This window comes from Parambassis ranga, chromosome 10, assembly GCF_900634625.1.
Source record: "Parambassis ranga chromosome 10, fParRan2.1, whole genome shotgun sequence".
Lineage (NCBI taxonomy): Eukaryota > Metazoa > Chordata > Actinopteri > Ambassidae > Parambassis > Parambassis ranga.
The window spans coordinates 22,528,368-22,552,885 of NC_041031.1; the positions used below are offsets into that span (position 1 = coordinate 22,528,368).

The window sequence follows — 24,518 nt, forward strand, 5'->3', positions numbered from 1 at the left end:
ACTACCCTGCTGTAGGATGTGTGGGTTGGAGGTTCCATCGTGACTCACTTGGTAGTCATGCATGTTTGCACTTGTGCGGCCCCGAAAAAAAAAAACAAACCCAAAGCTGCAGCAGCAAAGGGACCGGCCAAGGCTGAGGACTACAAGACAGCATGACGTGGGCGTGTGGAGCTGCTAAATTTACTCTGAAACAAGTGCAAGGAGCAGGAGGAGGAGGGGGGGGGGGGGGTCGTAACCATTTCTACCAGTGAATTACTTAATAGTGACTCAGATTTCACTTTTTGTTGGAGTGTGACGCGGGTGCAGAGCCGTTCACGTGGCAGGAAAGTGAAAGAAACTATTCACAAATGTTATTTTAGACACCTCCGCTGATTAGATCTGAGATTAGGAGACATGTTAAAGGCTCAGCAGAGCCAAGTGGTGGAAATGGTGGGAGTAGGGTCTGTTTCCTTATTTGGCTTAGGCTGGAAAATATCAAGTAAACACTGTCTTCCTGTTCACCGCCTCCTGAATACAGTTTAGATCTCTTCCATCCCCCCTCGTCTGTTAAAAAAAGAGGCCTCCTATTGTTTGCTATCATCCAGTAGCCAGCAGCAAATGGGGCTCAGATTGCAGCTCTAAAAGGTAACAGGAAATTGACAAATCACTAATCCACTCTTCGCTATTCAGGGCAACAAAAGGTACATTCCACCCAAAAAAAAAACCACAGAGGGAGTACAGGAGGCCCATTTGGAGGGACGCTCACGACAAAACAAGATGCTTCCTTAGTGCTGGATTCTTAGGCTGTGAGGTGCTCGGTGACAGAAAAACGACCCCAACATGCACTATTCTTTGACCTGCATTAAAAACACCAGGAGGTCACGAGCCGATCTGACACCGCTGCGATCTTTAACACCTCAGCTCTAACAGTGCGACAGTGAAAAATGAAAACAAAACGTTCACCTGATGAGTCGTAACACTTCCTGCAGGACAGCTGCTGCAAAGAAATCATCCATAAAACCAACTGTCAGGCTGCTAATGAGAGGCGCCAGCGATGAGCAATGGGCATAATCCAGCTGTTTGTTACCTGCAGGAGGAAGAGGAGAGCATTCAGGCATGAGGCCGTTTAAATGGTCAAACTGTCTCTAACAGGCTCCTGACATCAGTGATGCTCCTCCCTGAAGCAGTTAAGTCCTCCTCAGCTTTAATCATGGCTGCCACAGAGCTGCTACCATTCCCCTCAGAACCCTTCAAAGTTTGACCTTAAAAAAAACTGCACCACCTTCCTCCGTCTAGCAGCTGTTAGCATCACCCGAGGGCCACACGCAGCTGATCACACACACTTGTGTTGTGGCTGTATTCTTTCCTTTGTGTGTCAGAGAACTTCCTGGTCACCGTTTGCATTTCTGACCGACCCCAACCACCTTTCAAAGTGATGATGTCATCGTGCCTGGAGGTAGAGATGAAATGTGTGTGTGTGTGTGTGTCAGGGGTGGTGGTGGTGGTGGTGGGGGTCAGCGGACGTCCCAAGTGATAAATTCACTCACAAAAAAAAGAAAAGAAAAAAATGGGGGTTGTTGGTTGGAGGGGGTGGAGGCTGTGTGTGAGGGTGGGGGTTGTCATTGCCTTTAGTGCAGGAACCACACCATAAAAGCCCTGCATTGATAGCCCTGGTTTATTATCTTTGAACAGGTGGCCCCGGCTACTCATAATGACACACACACACAGAGTGAGTCTCGGGCCTGCAGTATGGAGACCATTTGGGAGTTTGGGAACATCCCGATCCTGCCACGTTAAGTTAAAGCCCAGGGAATAAACTACAGTGCATAGTTTTGTGGTGACTTGTTGGCTGGAGAGCAGGGGGTGGAGGAGAGGGGGGGGTGGGGTTTAGACATAAGAGCTACTTCCTGTGAGCATAACTCATGATGGAAAACTCTGTTGATGCTAGCAGCTTCAGGGCTAATCATGTCAATGACCTGTATTGTTTAGCTTTCAAGGTTAGCGAGGAGAATCGCAGCAAAGAAGCCCGCCAAGAATGTAAACAGTCACATTTTCAGCTACAAGCTGTTTCTACTCGCTTTTAAACCCGGAATTCCACAGCCAGCATGAACACACACACACACACACACACACACAGAGATCCGCTGTTCACTTCACAAACAGGACCTGTTTCTCCAATCAAGACAGCAGACAGAACTATTTTTTCATTAATTAATATATTTTCTGCATTAAAGTTAACATAGTTTTCTTTTGTGCCACCCTTTAATTTTTCAGTAAGTATTTGATATTTTGTTATATTCAGACATGAGTAAATTTAAGACTGTCTCTTGCAATAAATATCATAAAATAATAGAGCTTCACATAATAAATATTTTTTACAACAAAAAAATGTTTAACAGACATTTTTTTCTTTTCTTAAAAAATAGCCAGAATTCCTCTTATGGATTTTGAGCATACAATTTTACACAAAAAAAAAAAGGGGGAGAATGCCGCAGAACGTGAGTGAAGACGGGGTGGAAGGAGAGAAACGTGTCCGAGTGGAGAACACCACGAGATGGATGGATGTGCTTTCGTTAACAGAAGGAACCGAGAAATTCCAACACACCTGCCTGCTGCGAACACCAGGTAACAGCTACATATTTGCCCTAGAGTAGATCGTCCTTCACAGATTTGGTGAGAGGCAGACCCGCAGGAAACTGCCTGCCTAAAAACGGAACATATATGTATAAAACAATAGTGTTAATGAGGAGCTGAGGACAGACGTAGAAAGAGTTTAAGGCAAACACTGGTCTGTAAAAACATGGTCCTGATCCAGAGAAAATAAAAATAATCGAGTGGTTTTCCTTTGCTTAGCTCCTTCCGAGGAGGTGGGGGAGGTGGGCGGGAGGTGCTTTAGAATGTTTGATAAACATTAATTTGTGACTATCATCATCATCATCATCATCATTATCAGTATCATTGTCATCATTAGATCCACGCCTAGAGTCTCCTGCAGGGGGAGCGATCAGGAAGGTTTCTCCTGGCTCTGTGGGGCCCAGCTCTCCAGTTTACAATAGACAGTGTTGGAGTTCTTGCAGCGACAGCCGGGCCTGTTGACCCGGTCGTAGCAGCTCTGGCACGCCTTCAGACACCCCTTGACAGGCGGGTAGCATAGCAGACAGGGGAAGAGTACCGACATTAATCCCATGCACAGGAAACGAGAGCAGCAGTGGGAACGCGACAGCGAGCAGGGGTGGTCAGCGCACGAGTCCCCCTCATCGTCGTTGGAGCAGTGGTAGAAGATGCCCTTGACCAGGCACATGCAGGTGCCGTGCTCCAGCGCGCTCTCCGCCGAGCAGAGGCACTGGCCGTTACACGCCAGACACGAAGGCAGGCTCCTGGGAGCCGTGCAGTCACTGCACTTGCACTTCCCGCAGCGCTCGCAGATGAACTGGTGTCCAGCAGCGGCGCCCGCCCCGTTCCCAGGGCCAGAAAAGTCTGGTTTCCCTTTGCCCTGTGGCTTGAGTGGAGCCTCTAGTGGAGGCTGGTGGAAGTGAGGTCCCTGCTGGGGCTGTGAGAGGGCCTTGGGCTTAGGCTGAGTCCGAACAGGCCGGTCCGCCCGGTGGTGATGCTGTAAGCTTATGCCGGGCCGGGTTGGGGGCGAGCGTGCCAACAGTCCCTGCTCAGAGGAGGCACTGCTGTTGCTCCCCGAGCTGGCAGCACTTCCTGTGCTCGTGGAGCGGCTGAGCCCGGGCGCCCGAGAACCACCATACTGCTGTCCCCCGGCCACCACCACCACTCCACCGCCAACCTGGTGGTGGTGGTGGTGACCTGACGGCCGGTGCTCATAGTTGTTGTTCACATTGACGAGGATGACCTCGTGAGTCCTCTCCTGCTTGTCCTGGGGCCTGGGGGCCATGCGGGGTGCAGGGGGCCTCCGTACCACTGAGGGCCCCTCCGTGTACTCGTTGCTGGAGCGGATGGCCTTGATTTGGTCCAGGGAGAGAATGGCGGCATGCTGGAGCTCCCGCTCGTAATCCGACCTCTGCCGGCTCTCCAGGGAAGGCTGCTGGATCACCACTAATGAACCGCCGGGGCCATGTTGACTTTGGAGCTCCATCTGGGGGGATCACCACTTCCGACATTCACCGTGGACATGCATCGGAAAACCTGCCAGAGGAGGGGGAGCAGAGGCCGGGGAGAGAGAGAGAGACAAAGGGAGGAGACATCATCAGAGAGGGACCAAAGGAACACACACTGTCCTGAGGACGCCGAGCGTCAGCACGCCTCCCAGAGGGCAGTGCTTCAGAAACAACAAACCAGAAGCTGATTGGTATTACTGTGTATTTTAATACGTGCACTGGCTGTTTTCATGGTGTCGACATGACAATATGTCACTTTTGATCCTGTTAAATGAGGCAACCCGGGGAAAAAAAAGTTGACTATTAACGAGACTTTTTGTACCTTCCTCCCCAATACGCACACAGCTAAACTTCAGCAGGCCCTACAAATACTTCCCCTGCTCATTTACATTTGTATGACTAGTTAACATTTAAATGCACCGCGGCGACGAAATGAGGACACGATCCAAGGGAACTAAATGAGCTGCCTCACTTAGTATTCTATTACAACACCAAAAAGGATTTCAGGGAAACGGGGACAAAAGTATGGAGCTAAAACCTGAGGTCAGGCCGAGTCCTGACAAAATACACACGTCTTCTATTTTTAAATGAACCAAACGCACAGATTAAAACGTCAATATATACATTTTAAAAGAGTATATGAAGCAGATTATTGTAAAAAAAAAAAAAAAAAAAAGACGTCTTTGAACCATAAATACTGTCAGGAATGTGTTTTGGAGCTAAGTCGTCCTGCAGGAGGACAAAAACAAACCCCCCTGAGCCAACGACGCGACATATTCAGCCCTGATCTGCGGAGACTCCACGGTCCCCCAACAAAAAACAGCAAACAAACAAACTTTAATATTTCTAATCGCCTGCGCGTCAAGAGCGCAGCAGATCCGCGCTCATCTGCGCACAACGCGTCCAAGTTAGAGGACAGCCATAAAAAGCAGGATCCTCTAAAAACCCGCAGAGACACCAGAGGACGCGTCCAAACAGACGGAGGAAACTTATGAATGAAAACAACCGCCGTGGGGGGAGGGGTGTTCGTTCCAGCTCCGCCACGGAGCGACACAGCGTGGAGCTCCATCAACCCCACCAGCTAATCCCGATGATCAATCCAGCCGGGGCTGTTTTTATTTTCCGCGCACATAAAAGTGACGCGGAAAATATGAAAGTTTGTGCAGAAACATATTGTTTTTTTTTTTAAACCGCTGCTGCGGCGCGCACGAGCTCGCTGCGTGGACGCGACGTCACAAACGGCGTAAAAAAAAACAAACAAAATAAAACTAGTGTAAAAAAAATAAATAAATCATGCGTACCTATGTGCGAGCATCCATAACGTCGAATCCATCAACCACGCAGTCTACCAACACTCCATCCGAACGGCCGGGGCAACGTCCAGGCGCAGGCGGAGAGCTCTACTGCATAATACTCAGTCTGTTAATCCCAGTGCGACTGTATCCCTTTGCGTTATTCCCTTTTCTTGGAGAGAAAAGTTCAGCGCGGGTTACGCGTGCATTTGTCCCGAGATAAAAAAAAACCCAGTAAATCCACGGCGGAGCTCCGGGCTGGGAGGGAGGGAGGGAAGTCACCCGGAGAACTGCTGCGCACTTGGAGGCCGATCTTCAGACAAGACGGCGCAGTTATAGAAGTCCCATAGAAAGGCTGCTAATATGCTTTAAAGGGGAAAAAAAGCTTCTCGTAGAGATAATAAACACACAGAGCGTATATCCAGGAGCCTCCGCTGAGAGTCGGCTCTTGCGTATTGTTGCGGGGAGTCTGCGCTCTGGCGTCGCAGACAGCGGTGCGCTCTCTCCTGCTCCGCGGGCCTGTTCAGCACTGAATGAATGGGAACGCAGGGCTTAGTGTTTGCTCGACAAGCCAACTCCCATTGGCCATTCACTCCACTGAAAAAGGATACATTGCATCCGCTCCTGATTCATTGGGCAGATGTGGAAGGCCGGGCGATGGAGATGTGTGCACAAGTTAAGGTGGAACGGCGGCGTTTGGTTTGCGTTGGCTCGGAGAAGAAAAAAAAAAACACCCGTTTCCGTTTCTGTGGGTTATGAATAATGATGTGAATAAGGTTAATGTGACTAATGGTGATGTAATAAACGCCCGGGTTATTTATAGTCTTGCTGACTTGTCTTTTTTTTTGGTACAGACGCTGATGCAGAATATAGAGCCAGCTTTACACACATGTAGAACTCGGAACTAAACAGGCTGGACTTACAGACACAGACACTTCCAAACAAGTTTAATCAAACTAAATCAAATATCTACTGAGCTGCAAATGATTAGCCAGAATCTAATTAACAGCGGCTCCGTGGGTCTGTCAGTGATCAGGTGTGGTTTACTTTTTACAAATGTCAGATCCACGCACATTAAAGTGAGTCAGAGTCCACTAGAGGACCTGATTCTGTCATTTACAGACAGTTCGGGGAGGAAGCGTGGACAGGATGTCTTCTGTCCTCTCTGGAATGTTCCCTTTACGCACACAGGCCGGGAAGCAGACGCGCAGTGATAACTCTGATGTTCACCATCACCACGCGGTGGGGGTGGAGGTGGTGGTGGGTCTCTGTGGTAACTTTCAGACCACCTTAAAAAAAAAAAAAATCAGCCCTGCAACCAGGGGGGTGGGGAGGTGGGGGAGCCTCCCCTCGTCCTCCCCCCTCCTCCCTGTTCCTGACTGTCTGCTTTGATTGGTGTCGCGGATGCGCTACATCCGGATCCATGAGAAAAGGAAGTTCAATACAAAGTCAATTTATCCCATTCAAATGGAAAAATCAACAGATGAATGACCCGCGGGGACACGTCGGCTCAGAAAAGACCAGACCTGTGCGCGGTGACTCTGGATGACTGGGAAGTTTAAAAAAAAAATAAAAAAAATCAGCTCCTCGGTGATAAAGCAGATCCTGGTAGACCGACAGATGGCCGCCTGGATCCCTGCTCTTAGTGGTCGGAAGTGCGGACGGAAATCTCACGATTACAGCAATTAGCTGATTTTCCATGGATGGATGTGATGAATATACCAGCCGTGGATACCGAGCAGCGGTTCACCAAACTCAGGCTTTAAGGAACCATCAGGGGTCCTTGAAGGGGGTCCAGATAGACGTCTAACCCTGCGATTTAATTCCATAGCTGGGAGTGTGGGGAGCATGTGTAATGCTCTGATTAGAGGGTGCACCAGCAGTATGACCACTCACACAACAACCATTTTATTGGCGTCTAATTTCACAAAATCTCATGCAGAAAATATGATTTAAAACATTTAAACTTATAAATGACAAAGAAAGCTGCAGGGTTATTAAAGGGTTAAAACACCGTTTTTTTGTGGTGACATATGAAAAAGGCCAAGAAACATAAAGTGAGAACATCATATTTATTATGATCAAACATGACACCGTAGCACAGGGTCAGAAGAAGCAGAGGCCGCCGCTGTGCCGCTGCTGGTAGCTGATATATGACTGGATGAGAGAGTCTGGGATCCGGGGCTTCACAGCGTTCAGGGCACTTTCAAAGTGTCTGGCCTGGATGTGCTGAGCTTTGATGTCCTCCTGCAGGGCCAGGAGGGCAGCCTCTCTGCATACTGCTGTTATCTGGGACAGGAAACAGACACAGATATTCAGCTGTCAGGCAGAGTCCACTGAGAACAGCTGAACCATGCGAGCCGAGGGACGCTGACTTCAACGTCACAGCACCTCAGAATGTTCTGTGTTTGCGCATGAATATGATCCCAAACATCTGATTTATACACACATTCTGACAGTAGACAAAGAGAACACCACCAAACAAATGAGACCATCCGAACCAGGAGTGATACACCAACAAAGATCACCCCAAAAACAAGATGTGTAACGGTCTGTGGGGTCATAAAGGAACTCAGGGTAACCTCAGGGCTCAGGGCAGCTGAAGGCCTCTCTCACATATTATTATTAATATTAAAGAAAGACCCTGATCTCCAAGAAGAACGCTGCTGCCTGTCTGCAGTTTGACAGGGGTCATGTGGACAAACCAGAGAGCTGCTGGGAAAATATTCTGAGGACTGATGAGACCAGAACAGAAAAGTCTGGAGAAAGTAAAACTCTGCATCCCAGCATAAGAAGCTCATCCCATCTCTGAAGCATGGTGGTGGTAGCATCATGGTTTGATACAAATGAACACAGTTCATGTTCTGAAGTCACAGTCCTGACCTTAATCCACCTGAGATGTTGTGGAAGCAGCTGAAACAAGCAGCTGATGTGAGGAAACCCAGCAACATGTCAGAACTGAAGCTGCTCTGTACTGAGGAATGGACTCAGACTCCTCCAAGCCTCCAAGCTGCTGTGGACGACTGATCAGCAGCTACTGGAAACCTTTAGCTGCTGTTATTGCTGCACAAGGAGCTCACAGCAGACACTGAGAGCAGAGCTTCACACACTGTTACCACTCACACACATATATTGGATCATTTTCATGAATAGATAAATGCAGAGTCTCATGTTTCTGATCCACCCTGTCTTACTTGTGAGGACAGTTGTCCTCCTGCAGCCTCTGAACTGATGATATTATGCAACAGCTGACACAGAGGAGTGCTGCAGTCAGCGCACGGCGACCTCTGGGAGGGATCCTGCACACAGCAGAGGAGTGACTCACTTCCGAATTGGTGGCGATGGCTGATGAAGGCCAGGAACCTTTTTTTTTTTTGCAGCACCCTCCTCCGTCTGTTCAGAGGAGGCCACACACACAAGAAGAGCAGCGGCCTCACAGGCCAACAGCTTCCTGTGAGGCCGCTGATAACAGCCGGGGGGAGGTCAGTGGGGCAGGTGGTCATGTGACCCGGCAGAGCTGTGAATATTGAACAGTCAAATAATAACACACACACAGACACACACCACTCTAACCTGTAGACAAGCAGGTACAGAAGACCAGGAGAAAACAGCTCGATTCCAATGTTGGACCTTGATCCCTTATCAATGAACTCATACTGATGTTTTCATAATTAAGGAAACACAGTTCCAAACAGGGACGCTCGGTCGGTTTTCTTGGCCCTTTGTGTTTTAAACACTGCGCCGCTTTAGCACTTAAGTTAGGGTTTAGTTAGTACTGCTACTACAAAAACTAGCTGGTTAGGATTAGGGGCCCTGGTTACCACGGTAACAAGCCTTCCATCATCTACAATAAAACTGCCTTTCTCTTCAGATTCAGCTGACAGACAGATGTCCATTGAGAGTTCACTGCTGTCATGTTACTTTTATTTATTTATCCTCCAAGTCTGATTTTATTATAGTCTTATTCTCCTTCTCTGTTTATTTGAGTCACAAATTTATCTGAATTATTTAATTACTATACATTACTGTGAACATTTACTGACTCATACTGTGCATATTTAAACCCACTCGACACGACATATTCAGAACGTTTACTAAGTTTTTGTCTTCCTGTAAACTAGGGATGTCCTGATCAGGTTTTTTTGCGCTCGAGTCCGAGTCTGAGTCATTTGATTTTGAGTATCTGCCGATACCGAGTCCCGATCCGATACTTTCAAGATTCTCTATATAGTATGTGTCCGTGTGTGTGTGCGTGTCCGGAGCGCCACGCTAGGAGATTTCACACATGCAGCAGCTCATCGTGACGTCGAACCCAGGACCTCTCGCACCAAAAGCAACTGTCACACCCCTACACTACAGGACACAGAGCCACCCTGCACAGAAGGCGTTAACTTTAAGGAGCCCTAATAAGTATATATCCGAGTCCTGATCGGGAGGCAACATCCGATTCCGATCGAGTCTGAAATCACGTAATCGGGCCCGATTTCTGTAAACATTGAATATCTATTGTTTTTCACTATATTTTTATGCACCTAAAGCCAAGAGCAAGTCCTTAAAAGTGTAAATATATTTGATTCCAGACTTCTTGGTTAGTTGAGTAAAAATATCTTTGCCCAATATTAACAAACAAAGCCCCAAATATCAGGGGTTCATGGAGCTTTTCTGCCTCCATGATTTTTGGATTTTTGACTTGACATTTCTGCCTCGTCATAAAAACGCCTGCGTGTTCTGCAGACCTCTGGCTCGTTGTGAGTCAGCAGCTTCCTCCAGACTGAGAAGCTCTTGATGATTACTTCTGGGTTTTTTTTTCTGGCTTGGTGCCAGCAGCAGGAACTCTGAGCGCGCCCACATCAGCAGAGCCCCGCTGCTCTGCATCAGCTCTCCATATATTTAAGTGATTGCTGACATAATTTATGAAGGGAATGAAAAATAAAGTCTGCATTGCAATAACATTAAAAAAAAGGGAGAGATCTATAATTTATTTGGCCTGCCACAAGTCAGCACTCTTCCCCTCCACACCGACACACCGTCTCACTTCTGTGGCAGTTTTCCTTCCTCTCGGGGGGGTGGGGGTGAGGGGGTGGAAGGTTTAGGGGTACCAGGGTGGTGCTGGAGGTGGAGGAAGGGGGGAGGAAGGGGGGAGGAGGAGCCCGCTCTGCTCTGGACTTTTGGCTCCGGCGTAGGAATGCCTTCACGTTAACAAACAAACTGGCTCTTTGGCTCGGCCTGTTTGTCTTTGTGGCTTCAGCTTTTTTCAGCACACAGCGGGGAACACTGGCTTGTTGATCGCCTTCACAGAACAGCTCATAAACCCGGCCAGCATGAATGTGAGCGCTGTGTGTGTGTGTCGTTTATGTACTTCAGAGGACATATTTTAATAAACCTGAGGGCTGTTGTGGAAGTAAACAAGCAAATAATTATTAAGCGTTGAATCGTGAGATTGAGCAACGAGACGGAAAACACGTCCTGAAAGTGGAGCTTCAGCGTAAATAAGACATTAGGGTTTGATTGTGCTGCGGTGTTTGTCTGTTCCTGTTTATGGATGTTGCTTAGAAACAACACTGAATCACATTGTTCAGCATGTGGCATCTCTCTCTCTCTCTCTCTCTCTCCCTGTGCTCGCTCTCCATTTATAAACAGGCAGCCGGAGGGATACACGGCCTCATTGTTTTGCATCATTATTACTGACAGGCCTAAATGACTTGAATGATGGGAAACCCTCACAGAAAATTACCCCAGCCCTGCGTGTTTACCCTGCCCAGACCATGCCGCTCACTGGCTTGAAACAGAAGGGGGGGGGGGGGGGGTGCAGGCCTCACATCCTGACATCTGTGAAGCACCTGTCCTGACGCCCTGCATGCTAGCAGGGGCCGCAGCTCCCTCTTCCTCCATCAGAGTCTCCACCGAGTCTGTGGTGGCCAGTGCCATCATGTGTGCTGGTGTCTGCTGGGGCAGCAGACTCAACAGAACCATCAGGAAGGCGGCCATGTTGTGGGAGAGGACCTGGACTCTCTGACAGAGGTGTGTCAGAGGAGGACGTGGTCCAAAATAAAGACCATACTGGACTGTCCCTCTCACCCGCTCCACACTGTGCTGACCAGCTACAGGAGCTCGTTCAGCAACAGACTCCGACTCCCACAATGCACCACTGAGAGACACAGGAAGTCATTCCTGCTACTGAACTCTGAACTGTAACAGTCACTCAGACACTGCACATTCATACTGTACATTCATGTCCTGCTCTTTACTATGTAAAGGTTTTTATACAGTGGTAAATATGTTTCTTCTTCTTTAGATACAACTCAGGGATTTAAATGCTGTCTAGGTATTTAGATATGTATTATATCTTTCTATTTCACCTTTGATTTCTATTTGTCTGTAACAAAAAAGAATTTCCCCTCGGGGATAAATAAAGTGATTCTGATTCTGATTCTGAAGCCCGTGTGCTCTATCTCCTCAGGATGATGTCATGGTATTGATACTTGAACCTTTATCAATGAACTCATACTGATCCATAATGAACTCAAACTCCCGTCTTCACACTTGGACGCTCGGTCGGGGTTTCTTGGCTCTGTTGTCAAAATGCTGCATGCTTGTTGTTGTTGCACTGTCTACTTCCTGGTTAGGATTTGGGCCTTGGTTACCACGGTAACTGCCTGGCTCATCTACAATAACACTGGCCCATGTTCCTTTTAGAATTCACTGTTATCATTGTATCACCTCCACCATGCTTCACAGAGGGGGTCATTGAAGGTTCCTCTGTGTATTTTAATATTTATTTGCCTCTTTAGTTTGTCTGCTTTCAGGACGTTTTGCCACAAACGTTCAAACACTGCTGCAGCTTCCTGTCACCACAGTGTGTTACATCCACAGCTAGAAACGTTCAGAAATGTCTTGAATCCACCTTAAAAAATGTCGGCAGCGCCTCTTTGGCTGCGCAGCTTTAAAGTGGGTCGCTGGAACAGTGAGAGATACCCGACAGGAGCGCCTGCCACATCCTTGTTTCCACATATTCCTCTAATGACAAGTTTCCCCTCGTGGTTCTCAAACCTCAGGATCACAAGCCTGAACGTAAAAACACACGTTATTTAACACTAATGTGTGTATATCTGTCACTTTTACTGCACAGAACATCTTCTGGTTGGAGGAGCTGCTGAGACTCTTAGTGTGTTTTTATTACTTTAATTTCTTCTTCATTGATTTGACTTTATATTTTTCCAGAATCTGGCAGTGCAATAACATCTCGTCTCTTTTTTGAGTATTTTTTTTTATGCTGAAGCCCTTCATGGCGGAGGGGCCTCAGACCTCTAGTGTTTGCACCAGGGATCAGCTGTTGCGCCTCACACAGGAGCATGCTCAGTCACAGGCATTAAAATCCCACATGGAGCGGCGCAGGAAATACTGGAGCTGCAGAGCAGTAAGTCAAACACAGGCAGCGGCCTCCGGGTCAAAACCTGCAGTTCCTGCTGCCGCCTCTGGGGTGGCTGGCTCCAAAAGAGTGCATTTATGTGGACTGTGATGCTGCTAACATGGTCCTTTATTAGTGATTTCTTACTAACACATTAGCACCAAGCTTTGTGTTCAGGCATCAGGTTTCACATCCTGTCACTGTATCACATGGAGGATTTTTGGATTTTTATTTGGGTTATGAAATGAGGACATGCTGCAGGCTGCCGCCGGGCGCTGCCAGCGGCCTCATGCGCTCTCAGCCATTAGCGTGCCACAACATGAAACCCTGGACACAACAGCAGCCTTTATGCTCTGCTGGTCACTGTGCTGCACCCTACATCATGCTGCTTCAGTGAACGCAGCTATAACGTGCTGATATATAAACGCTGCACGTGGAGTGATATACTGCAGCACGTCGAGCGCTGTACGTGAGGTCCTGTCATCCTTGTAAGAGAAGAGAAACGACACCAAAGAAAACAGGATCAAATAAGAATATAACAAAACAAGGGGTTAAATAAACACCTTTTTCAGGCAGAAAAAAAAAACACATGAGGGAAATAAAAAGTTAAACCGAGATACCAAACAGCAGCAGTGGTCGCATGAAAATGTGAAATAAATCTCTATTTTTCCCTGGAGGAGGTGAGAAGGGGCGCATGCCATGAGACAACCTGTTCAGCAAGACCAAAATAAACCTTCTCAAAAAAAAAGCCTGTGACTGCTGGCAGCACATAGCAGCGTTCTCAGGTCAAATCTGTCTGGTGTACTTTTCGCTTCCTACTCCAACAAAGGCGCTCAGTGAGTGTATCAGACGGCCTTAATGAAGGGCTTGTTAGCTGGGCTACCGGCAGCAGATCCACTAGACCCGGAGTGTGTGTTTACTATCAATCCGCCCCTGTGTCTACAGCGGGCTACATCCAGTCCTCCCCCTCCTCCTCCTCCCCCCCCCCCCCCCCCCCCCCTCACTCACTCACACACAAACGGCCACATTTACAGAAGCGAGCTCCACAGCTCCCCTCCACCGCCGCCTCTCGCAAGAGCCCTCTCCTCCATCACTCCACAAGCCATGCACACACACACACACACACACACTACACTGAGCAGCCATGTGCACGCACACACTACACTAAGCAGCAATGTGCACACACACACTACACTAAGCAGCCATGTGCACACACACACACACACACACACACACACACACACACACACACACTAAGCAGCAATGTGCACACACACACTACGCTGAGCAGCCATGTGCACACACACACACACACACTAAGCAGCAATGTGCACACACACACACACACACACACACACACACACACACACTAAGCAGCAATGTGCACACACACACACACACACTCACACACTACACTAAGCAGCCATGTGCACACACACACTACACTGAGCAGCCATGTGCACACACACACACACACAAAACACTGAGCAGCAATGTGCACACACACACACTAAGCAGCAATGTGCACGTGCACACACACACACACACACTAAGCAGCCATGTGCACACACACACACAGAGCACTTCTGCACTTTCAGGAACACCTTGATATAGTTTATACTGTAGTATACAAATATACAAACACACACAGTCATATAACCACACATTCATGTACTTATACACACACATGTACACAGTACATACGGCTTCATGCAAAGACTTCTTCTAAGGAAGTGTTGTATGCAGCAAACACGTGTGTGTGTTTACTTAACAAACACATAAACACTCATGTAGCCTTCAGAAGTCACAGCAAGCAGAGACGGCTAGTTTTTATTATTCAAATACTAAAATCACATTAACCCACAAGAGCCTGGTGTCAATAGTTTTGACTAGAACTGTCATCACTTCCTGGCATCATATTATGAATTCTATGTGTTCTGTTTATTGTTGGAATGGACCCATCATACCGACATGTGAGGAAAAGCCCTGAGAGTGCAGAAAAATAATGAATTCATGTGTTCAATTCAAGAAAGGAGTTTGATCTGACACGTCTATGCACAGTTCACAACCAGAGCTACCGATTCTGCGTGTCCACATGCAGACGCCTCTTAATAAAGACGAGGAGAGCGAATGCCAAACACACAGCTACAAAATGGATGCATACACTTCAGAGGTAACTTACACTAAACATACAGATGGAAAAAAGAGCGGAGCTGACATCCTGCAGATTATATTGGCCCAAAGAGGAGCTCTTACGCGAAATACAAACCACCTCCCCGAAAGTCACCACAGTATCAACCCCCCCGACCCCACAACGAGGAAAAAAAAGTGAAGAGAGAAGCCACACTGCATCCAATTTTCAGAGAGGAAATTAAATAATACATAAATCAAACGACACTGGGGGTGCAGAACCCAAACTCTCAACCAGAAATAAAACATTTCATCCTCCAAAGAGGCAAAGAGGAAGTGTCTGCAGTGACAGGCCTGCGCCAAGAGAAACAAGGCCTGACCACAGCTCCATGTGAAACCTATTTAAGATTACAAGGCGAGAGTGAGGGAGAAGGTTAAAGAGAGGGAGGCGAGGTTAAGCATGGAGGGAGAGGGGGAGTCACGTGAGGAGGAGGGGGGGTGGAAACATGGCACATGATCATAAAAAGCCGAGAGGAGTGTGTGTGTGTGTGTGTGTGAGCCGCGGATGAACGTGCACATGCTTGTGCTCTCGGCTGAGGAATTTCAGTCCGTCCGTAGAAAAGTGTGATGATGAAACAGACTGTGTGAGCTTCCCTCCCCGTACGATACAGCTGAGACAACAGAGGTGAGGGAGGATCAGACTGCAGGCGCCCCAGCAAACAAACAACAACACCACACCGTCCGAACACTGTACAAAACCTCAGCACACAAGGGTTGATTCAGTTAAAGTTGCCACTTCTGAGGTGGATACTGAGAAACTTCTACATCAAGGTGATGGCCCAAGTTTTCCCAAGTGCTGCTGGTGGACCACCGTGTGAAGGGTCACACTGTCACAGGGTCCAACCACAGACTGACTTCTAGACTCCTCCTTTTTTCCACAGGGGTCGCCATTTAGATGATGATTTATCATCATGTCCACTTTCTAGTAGTTCAAGAGGAACGCTCCGTGACACATATGTTCCTGCATCTGGACTAGGACGGCGTGCCATCAACGATGGAACAATGAATTATGTGGTTCTACAAAAGAACGGTTCAAGAAGACCAAAGTTCATGTTCTGAAGTCAAAGCCCTGACCTTGGTCCACCTGAGATGTTGTGGAAGGAGCTGAAACAAGCAGTTGATGTGAGGAAACCCAGCAACAGGTCAGAACTGAAAGGATTCACAAACACTCGAGTTTAAAGACAGAAGATTTCCAAATACACTCCAGCTTGATAATATCGAGAAGTATGTCCTGAACCGACAGGAAGTATTTGTCATGACAGAGGAGGATGCTTCAATAAATAATCTCTGAAATAACTTCCACGTCCGGCGTCTGAGTGTTGTCGTATCATCCACACTACGTTTGGGATAGCACCTGTGTTGGGGCTACACAGGATTGAGGTTGTGTGTGTGAGCATGTGTGTGTCTGTGTGTGTGGAGGGGAGGTCCAGCTGGGCCTCGCCGTTAAGGGCAGATTTGTCCTCGCCCCTTAATCAGATGAATGAAAGCTCCACATTCTCCCTGGACCAGGGAAGGCAGGGATGGCATATTTACCAAACACGCCCACACTGAAGTGACCTGGAGACAGCTGTGTGTGTGTGTGTGTTTGGTAATGTCAAGCTAGGGGAAACTCCACCTGTGTCACATGCTCCTGTAAAAGTGTCTTATTGCCATTTTCCCTGTGTTTTATGAAGTTAGCACCTGCAGGAGGTGTTCATGTTTCACACAGATTATTTCTGGATTTTAACTCTGAAAGACACAATTTATGTTTCAAAACCCTAAACCTGACGGGAAACACATGCATGACGCATGCGCACAGGCGGTCCTACCGCGGCCTGAACGGACTCTGTATATTACAAGGCGCCACCTAGCTGTTTGGAGGACAACAAACAAGCCGGGTTAAGCTGGATTGAGCGTGGACGGACACGCGTGTGTGTGATAGCCAGACTTGAAAATAGCTCTGATGTATCCAGCTTTAAAGACTATCTGGATTCAATCCTACTCTAGCTGGACTGACTTTCTCCATCAAGTCCATCAAGGTCCCTAGCAACACCCTCCAGCTCCTTCTGGGGGATCCCCTGCAGTTCCCAGCTCAGCCTGGAGATGGCCCTCCAGCTGGCTGGTACCAGATCTCTCTGCAACACTTTACAAAGATTCTTTAACAAGTTCTTCTCTGAATGAACATTCCGCTAATTTGAACCATCCAAAATGAATAACTATACAATGATTTAAGGAACTTGTCTCTGCATCACTTTAAGGGTCTTTCTGGGTTCTGACCAGTTGCCAGACTCCACTCAGAGACTCCAGGAAATGAAGCTGAATTAATGGTGTGTCCTTGTCATTGTATATTTCCTTCCTTGCCCCACTGTACTCTTCTGGTTTTATTAGGTACTCTCAGGTTGGTCCACGGTGCCCCTCCTCACCTCTCTTTTACCAGAATTTGGCGTCTCCCTCTCCCTCATCACACTTTTTCTCCCTCCTCCGTCTCTCTCTGCTTTATTGCTAACTTTCTTTCTCTTTTGGCTTCAGCTCCCCACGTTCTCCCCTCCTGCTTGGCCAAAGGAAACAGCACGTCGGGTACGCTTAAGGGCTCACATTTCCCAGGAAAAATTCAATTGTGCTCGCCATGTACTCGTACACTTCAACCACAGGGAAGGCTTTATATAAAATATGAAATGAGGGCCAGTTGGAGGCGTTTCCCGTCCTGTGATAGCTGACCTTCTGCAGGCTGCAGCAGCCTGCTGGCTGAAGCAGCCAGAGGAATGTTTTCTTTTTTTAAGTCTTTATTTAACCTGCAGCGTCGACTAAAAACAACATATTCACAATGTCGAGAGGCAGAAGGCTTCCTGGGGAGGAAGCGGGGCATCACACAGAGCTACAGAGGTGTGAATGGCTTTTTCCTTCACGGCCTTTGTCGAGCTGTTCGCTGCATTTTCCATGTCAGCCATGCCGTGCTGACTTGTGTGCGTGGTCAGCCTCAGAAAATAAAAACACACACGGCTGGAGGTGAAAGTGTATTTTGGAAAATCGACTTCAGACCTCGTCAGACACGCATTCCTCCACAGCTGACATGTTTAGCGGATCTGTGATTACCGATCTATTATTTTTTCAGATATCAGCTTCACACATTGTGCAATATCGCAGTTATTCAAACGGCAACACGTCTTTCTGTGGATGCATTTTTTTGCGCTTGTGTCCTTGGTGATAAAAATCTTTGCAACAACAAATACCGGGGCCATAAATCAGACAGACAACTCACAGAGCCAGAGGAGGCACAGCCACGACCACAACAGGTGTTAGGAGGAAACCATTTGTCTTCCTGTGAGTGTGATTTCACTCCTTCTGTGTGTGTGTGTGTCACTATCCGAGGCCTTATTTGTGATGAAACTCTTTATAATCGTCACAGACAGGCGTTTGCAAAGCCAGTATGTCTGCTACTATTTTTTAAAAATGTACGATTTTTGCATTCCAAACACACAATAATGTGCCACTGCTTCATCAGGTTACAGCTTTGCTCACATTTGTTTGACAGGCAGCTGCTGAGAAATGCAGTAAAGGAGGAATATTATGCATCACAGGCGGCGCATTGACGTCAAGACAGACTGTTGATCTGCTGATTCCTACGTCCTGCTTCGGAACAGACTTGCCAGTGTGAGAAAAAAAAAGGAGTTAAGAAAACAATTGCGCCAGTGAGTTTGAATGGATGTCAGCCAAACGTTTCAGACACCTGGGCCTGGACCAAACAGCTCCCCCCTGTTGGTGGAGGGGGTGGGGTGGAGGTGGTGGTGGGGGTGGGGACCCACCGCTAACGGAGGTCACAGCCGGTCAGAGGCATCTTTGAACACAAAGATATTCGGATACGGCTGAGCGCTGCAGCTTGAAGTTTTATTAAAATGCCTGAACAACTGCCACCCACCCCGCCTCCTGTGAGGTGCGATCAGGAGGCAGAGCCCTCAGCTCTGTCTGTTGTTGCCACCTCTGCAGCGGCTTCCTGTTCTGACCTGGATCCTGTTTGTTCCAAACAGGAAAGAGGGAAACTTATACCAACCCTGTGCATCAGGTGGTTTTTTTCATCAAAGACAAAGGGACTCGTGTTTTCCCGTAAGATGTCTTGCTCAGAGAAGTGAGAGCGTCATCCTTTGCTTTCTTCTTCCACCTGTGTCCTCAGGCCTTCAGACAATGGCCCTGTGCCAAAACCAACACTGTGTCCTATAGACTTCCTCCACATGTGATCTGTTGATGTGAGCGTTCAGAGGCTGAAGCTGTCGGGAGCAGGACTGGGACAGTTCCACGGCACGTCTGGTCACCCTCCAGTCTGCAGCACTGTGCAAGAACCCACACCCACAGGTGAACGTGTGCAGGTGTGTTGGATGTGAGGATTGTGGAGGGCTCCTTTCTGGTGATTTCTCACAGAACTTCACCTTCCACTTGTCCCCTTCAGGTTTCGGTATTTCCCCACTCTCCTGTGATATTCAGGGGTGGCATCATCCAAAGGCACCACAGAGGGATTTCCTGTTTGCATCACCAGCTGTCGCCTAGCAACCCTGACAGCAGCAGTTGATGACTACATTTAAACAGGGACTCCTGGTAAAGTTCTGTGTGTGAACACAATGAATCCTCTCATCAAGGGTCCAGCTTTGCTGAAGGAAGTCTTCAAGATGACACCAGCCTGCTAAGTTTCTGTAGGATGCATAAGGCCATGTCAGGTCAGGTGGAGGATTGGATTGGACAAAAGTCAGGGAGCCTGATGGCAGGCTAAGCACAGCCTCTGCAGTGAGGAGGATGCTGTACCATGAAGCTGGAGGTAGACCCACTGCTCCTCCAAAGTGAGGGAAGACAGTGGCTGAGGACGCCACCTGGGCACCTCCCCTTAAAAATAAATAAAGCCAGATATTCCTGGACTGACTGTTCTTCATTCATTGATACCTTCAGGATCAAATGTTTGCTGTGATGTTTACCAAACTGAAAAAAACATTTTTTCCCAACGGCAAAAATCCTCTTTTTCGAAAAAAACTCTGTTCATATGTAACATTAAAAAAACACTGTTGAAATCTGATAGGGCTTCAGTTTTTCAACAAGCCTGCAACAAGGCCTGGACCTGACTTGGTGCATCTGACAGGCTGCAATAAATCCTCCCGGTCTTTTCCTGTCAGGGCTTGATCACAAACAGAAAAAAACAGAGGGAAGCAGAGAAGCATCACACCTTCTCTCAGGAGCCGCTGAGGCTTTTCTTCTCCTCCTTCTGCTGCGTGACAACACTGCGATTACAGTATCAAGTGTTGCTTCTGTGTGGAGGAGTGATGGCAGAGGTGAGGAGGGAGAGCCAGGAGCAATTTTCCTGGGCTGAGTGTGAGTTAAAGGTGTGTTGTCGGTGGGAAGGTGAAGGGTTGGGGAAACCAGGTGTCACTCCAGGCAGGTAGGAAGACAGGTGATTTTATTAACAAGCTTCAAGCTCCGAGCTGACAACAACTACGTCCTCCTCAGTACCCCCCCCCCCCCATCACCTCCTACCTCCTTCAACAAGTCTGAAATCCCAAGAATGTAATTAAAGTCAAAGCTTCACGTGGTGCTGAATGAATGCAGGAGTTTGTGCAGCGCAGGAAGTGGAGCTGCAGCCAAATGTCCGACCGGTCAGCAGACGGACGGCGATGAGAAGCAATGTGAGGAGGTCAGAAGGCTGCGGCAGTGAGAAGGACATGGAAACCAGTCTCCAGGTGTTTACTGCATCACACCGAACACACCAGAGTCACGGATAACGGCTCGGTGCTCAGGGGTCTGCAGAGGTCTCACTGTCCATACATTTACATCTAAAATGTTCAAAATCATGACTGCATGCTTGAGAATGATGAAGACATAATGTTCGTATATAAATCATCACATCACTTTGGACGTCTTCAGGCTAACTGCTGATCAGTCGTCCACAGCCACGGATTCAAGCTGTGTGTTTGTGGCCGAAAAGTGAATGAATCCAATCAGCGTCCCGGGAGGAAGTACTGGCAGTTTCAGGCAGTTACAGCTAAGAGAAAGTCCAGAGGAGGCAACTGCTCACAGACGCCACTAAGAGCCAGCGCTGGTAGTCTGCTTGTTAGCATCCAGGCTAACAAATGTGAATTCTAGTTGTTTACAGCATTAACTCTTCATAACCAACTGATCTGGATGTTGTCAGGAAGATACAATCCCTAACTAACTCTTCAGCAATGCGTTGATCTGACTGGCTGAGGTCACCTTCTGATTGATGATTGGTTCCTCACATCACCTGTCCAAACATCTTTTAAAGGCAGCTTCCTAACACTGTGTCTGGCATGGCAGTATAAGTTTTGCTAAAGTCCAACAAGCTGTGACGATGTGAGCAGTGAACAGTGTGTTTGGACATTTACTTGTTTATTTACTTGCTGATTTGTTGCATGTGTTTGTTGGATCTTGTATCTGGTAAAAACAGTGTTATCTTCCCCTCTGTGATCAGCGGGGTTTAAAGTCTCATCTGATCTAATTTGAGCTATAGCACTGGTATGTCAAATATAACGCGTGCGCAGGTGAGACGCACTGTTTTTTCTGTCAGCTCGACTGTGGCATGCCTTTGAATTTTTTTTGTGGGGTTTGAAGAAGTCAATGGCAAGTGACTGCAAACCTCCATTCCACAGATGAGACATTATACCAGAAACCCCGATGTCAAACACAACACCTGATAGCGGGGGCTTGGTTTCTGACTGCATACCTCCTCCAGGTGTACGCCTGCTTTAGGCTGATTTCTGGGTGTGGGCTGCCGAGTCAGGAAACAGGGAGAGTGAGTGCGTGCGTACTTTTCAGGATATGAGGAGGCCCTACAGATAACCCCCAACTGCCCTCAAGAGAATCAAAATGTCAGGAGAGAAGACAGAAACACCTCAACACCTCGCTGTCCTGATCAGACTTGATTTTTGAACCAACAGACAGCCGTCTCAGCTCGCTGACAGAGGTGCTGACGTGCAACGTTCCTTGTTAAAACAGGCGAAAACTTGGTGTCAAACCTGGAGGTATATGACATACTTTTAGTACAAATGTGAAAAAATCTTAGATCATTCATATACAGGTTTAATCCTGAAGGGAACTGCACTGATTAAACCAGCAGGTAAATCTCTGTATGTGACAGCATTGGGAGGATAAATGGTGTCTGTGCTGACGGTAGTGGTGTGAGACCGGCGGTAACTGCTTTTCCAGAGCGGAACATGTTAGGAAGCACAAGAAAAGCAAATGCAGTAAGACTGGGAGAAGCATCAACGGAACATTTCTGTCTGTGCTGCTTGTTGTTCAGTGTACAGAAGCGGGTGAGGATCGATTAAGGGCTCCACCACGGCTGCTGGACGATGGATTTCTGGCATGTCAGACATTTGGTTTTGCGAATTTCAAGCTCTTTCACAGTTGAAGTAAAGCTACGAGTTGATGGAGACACGTTGAAGGCTTTTTCCCTCCACTGTGGGCGAGGAGCCGTGCTCTGCTCTGCTAGTCTTCAGTGTCTTTGTTAGCATTATTAGCAAAGCTAGCAAACAGCATCGGCCTGTCTCAGAGCTGCCAACATGTTATCGGCCGGCATTATATGCGTTTACGGTGTTAGCATGTAATACCCCGTTCACACTGGGGGAAAAAATGTGGCTTAAGCAGGATTCGGCCGCATCCTGATCGATCCAGATGTGTTTTTTTCTGAGTGTGAACACCGGCTGAATCCGGCTGTTTCAATCCAGCTAGATCCACCCATGAGAGGTGGATCTAGCTGGATTGGCTCAAATGTGGCTCAGACGTGAACGCAAATGTGGCGAGCGAATCCGGCTAGCGACATGCTACTTCCGGTTAGCGATGTGCTACTTTAGCTTCACGGGGCAAGACACGGGACATAAAAACCGCATGACGCATGCGCACACACGGTCCTACCGTGGCGTGAACGGACTCTGTATATTACGAGGCGCCACCTAGTGGTTTGGAGGACCGCAAACATGCTGGATGAAGCCGGATTGAGTGCGGACACAAGTGTGTGCTAGCCAGATTTGAAAATAGGTCTGAATGCATCCAGCTTAAAGGCTGTCTGGGCTCAATCCTACTCTAGCTGGAATGACTTTCTCCAGTGTGAACGGGGCCTATGTTGTGAGCTTTAGTTTTAGCGTGACAACAGTAAAATGTGTTTCGCTGCATTCACAGCCTGCCCGATCATCTGAGTCACTTAAAGCCGGTTGTTTTCTGCGCCTGTCAGAGACCCAGCATGACATTTCTCTCCATGTCCAACACTACAGAGAGGCAGTGTCCGTCTTTTCCTGTGTAAACTATGGGTCAGGATGAGGGGGACAAGAATAAACATGATTTCTCTGAAAATCACATGACAGATAGAGCCAGAGCCTGCACACAAAACCTCAACAACACAACGATGCAGCAAAGAGAGAAAAACCCTGCTAAAGTTAGTAAATCAGTTTGTGGCGCATTCTTCTCAGTAACTGTGAGCACAATGTGAATCACGCGGCAGATGAATGCAGAGACAACCCTGTCACACAAAGGAGTGTTTGTACGATTACTCCCAGAGCGCCGCGGGATCACGAGGGCGCCCAGTGACACAGCACAGACATCATGGAAACAAGCCTCTGCTCTCAGCTACTCACTGAGCACTGAGTTATTACATCGAGCCGTGGAGATCAGCGGCTCCTCCAACTTATTAGATTAGATCTAACAGAGGCCTCAGAGAGTGCTGCTTAACAGAGGGAGGAGTCCTCAGAGTGGGCTGCGTGCTCCTTGTTATTTAAGTTGAGCAAACGAACGGCCTGGATTTGGACAAGGATTCTGGCTTAACCAGCAGGTGGAGGCCCACACCTGAACCTGCCTCCAGGACAGCAGCACAGCATAACACCACACAGGCAACACACCTCCCAACCAATGAATAACATGTACACATCCTCCCTCTCATTATCGAGCTGGTGTAAAATGAAAACGTAGCTCACCTCTGCTCCAGAATACTTGTTGGTCTGAGTCACCAGGTCGTCAAGAGACACATTGTCAGCCACGGGCATGTTCCGGAACTGCAGAGAAAATATTTCCAGCCGCGTTGGAGCGTCTGGAAGAGGCACGTAGACGATCCGGTCGAGGCGACCTGGACGCATCAGAGCCTGTGGGAAGGACAGAAGACAGAAAGCAGCTGTGAAGTCATTTCATTCCAACTGTTTATTTTTTCCAGCTTTTCATTTGTGCATCAAACAGAAAAAAACATATGAGGACTCCATGCTTGTAACCTTTGACCTGCTTACTGCTTGCTTCTTATAGTGAAGGACTGGGTAGTGAAGCTTAGTCCGCCCCTGCATTGACTGCACGCCTCTTTAGAGAGAACCATGAACCGAATGCCTGAGACGCAAACTGTGAAATTTAGGTTTTCCACTTCTGGCAGTCAGCGTGGAGACAGTGTTGATGTTATCTGATAAACCCTCCACTTCCTACAGATCACATCTCCGTGACCCCAAAACAGTCCTCGAGTACCCAAAGCCGCCGCTGTCTCGCTTGTCAGACGTCATTAAGTGGCAGGCGCCTCTCAAACACAGA

General features: G+C 47.9%; 2 protein-coding genes across 3 annotated transcripts in view; both read right to left on the reverse strand.

Moving 5' to 3' along the window:
• Positions 1–2,224: 2,224 nt before the first annotated feature.
• Positions 2,225–6,001, reverse strand: spry1 (sprouty homolog 1, antagonist of FGF signaling (Drosophila)). Its single transcript, XM_028416852.1, has 2 exons — positions 5,402–6,001; positions 2,225–4,128 (listed from the first exon to the last, which is right to left on the reverse strand). The coding sequence occupies exon 2, from the start codon at positions 4,076–4,078 to the stop codon at positions 2,984–2,986; it is 1,095 nt and encodes a 364-aa protein (XP_028272653.1). The 5' UTR covers positions 4,079–4,128; positions 5,402–6,001; the 3' UTR covers positions 2,225–2,983.
• A 1,444-nt stretch (positions 6,002–7,445) lies between these two features.
• afg2a (AAA ATPase AFG2A) overlaps positions 7,446–24,518 on the reverse strand; it is an 89,862-nt gene continuing 72,789 nt past the window's right edge. For both annotated transcript variants that reach the window (XM_028416763.1, XM_028416762.1), the window contains exons 16-17: positions 23,927–24,091; positions 7,446–7,681 (exon numbers count right to left, since the gene is read on the reverse strand). In XM_028416763.1, coding sequence (XP_028272564.1) covers positions 7,499–7,681; positions 23,927–24,091 — 348 coding nt within the window. In that variant the 3' untranslated portion in view covers positions 7,446–7,498. The remainder of the gene's footprint in view (positions 7,682–23,926; positions 24,092–24,518) is intronic.

Bases quoted from the DNA above. Each gene is read 5' to 3' on its own strand.
- spry1 (XM_028416852.1), bottom strand. From the start codon at position 4,078: ATGGAGCTCCAAAGTCAACATGGCCCCGGCGGTTCATTAGTGGTGATC.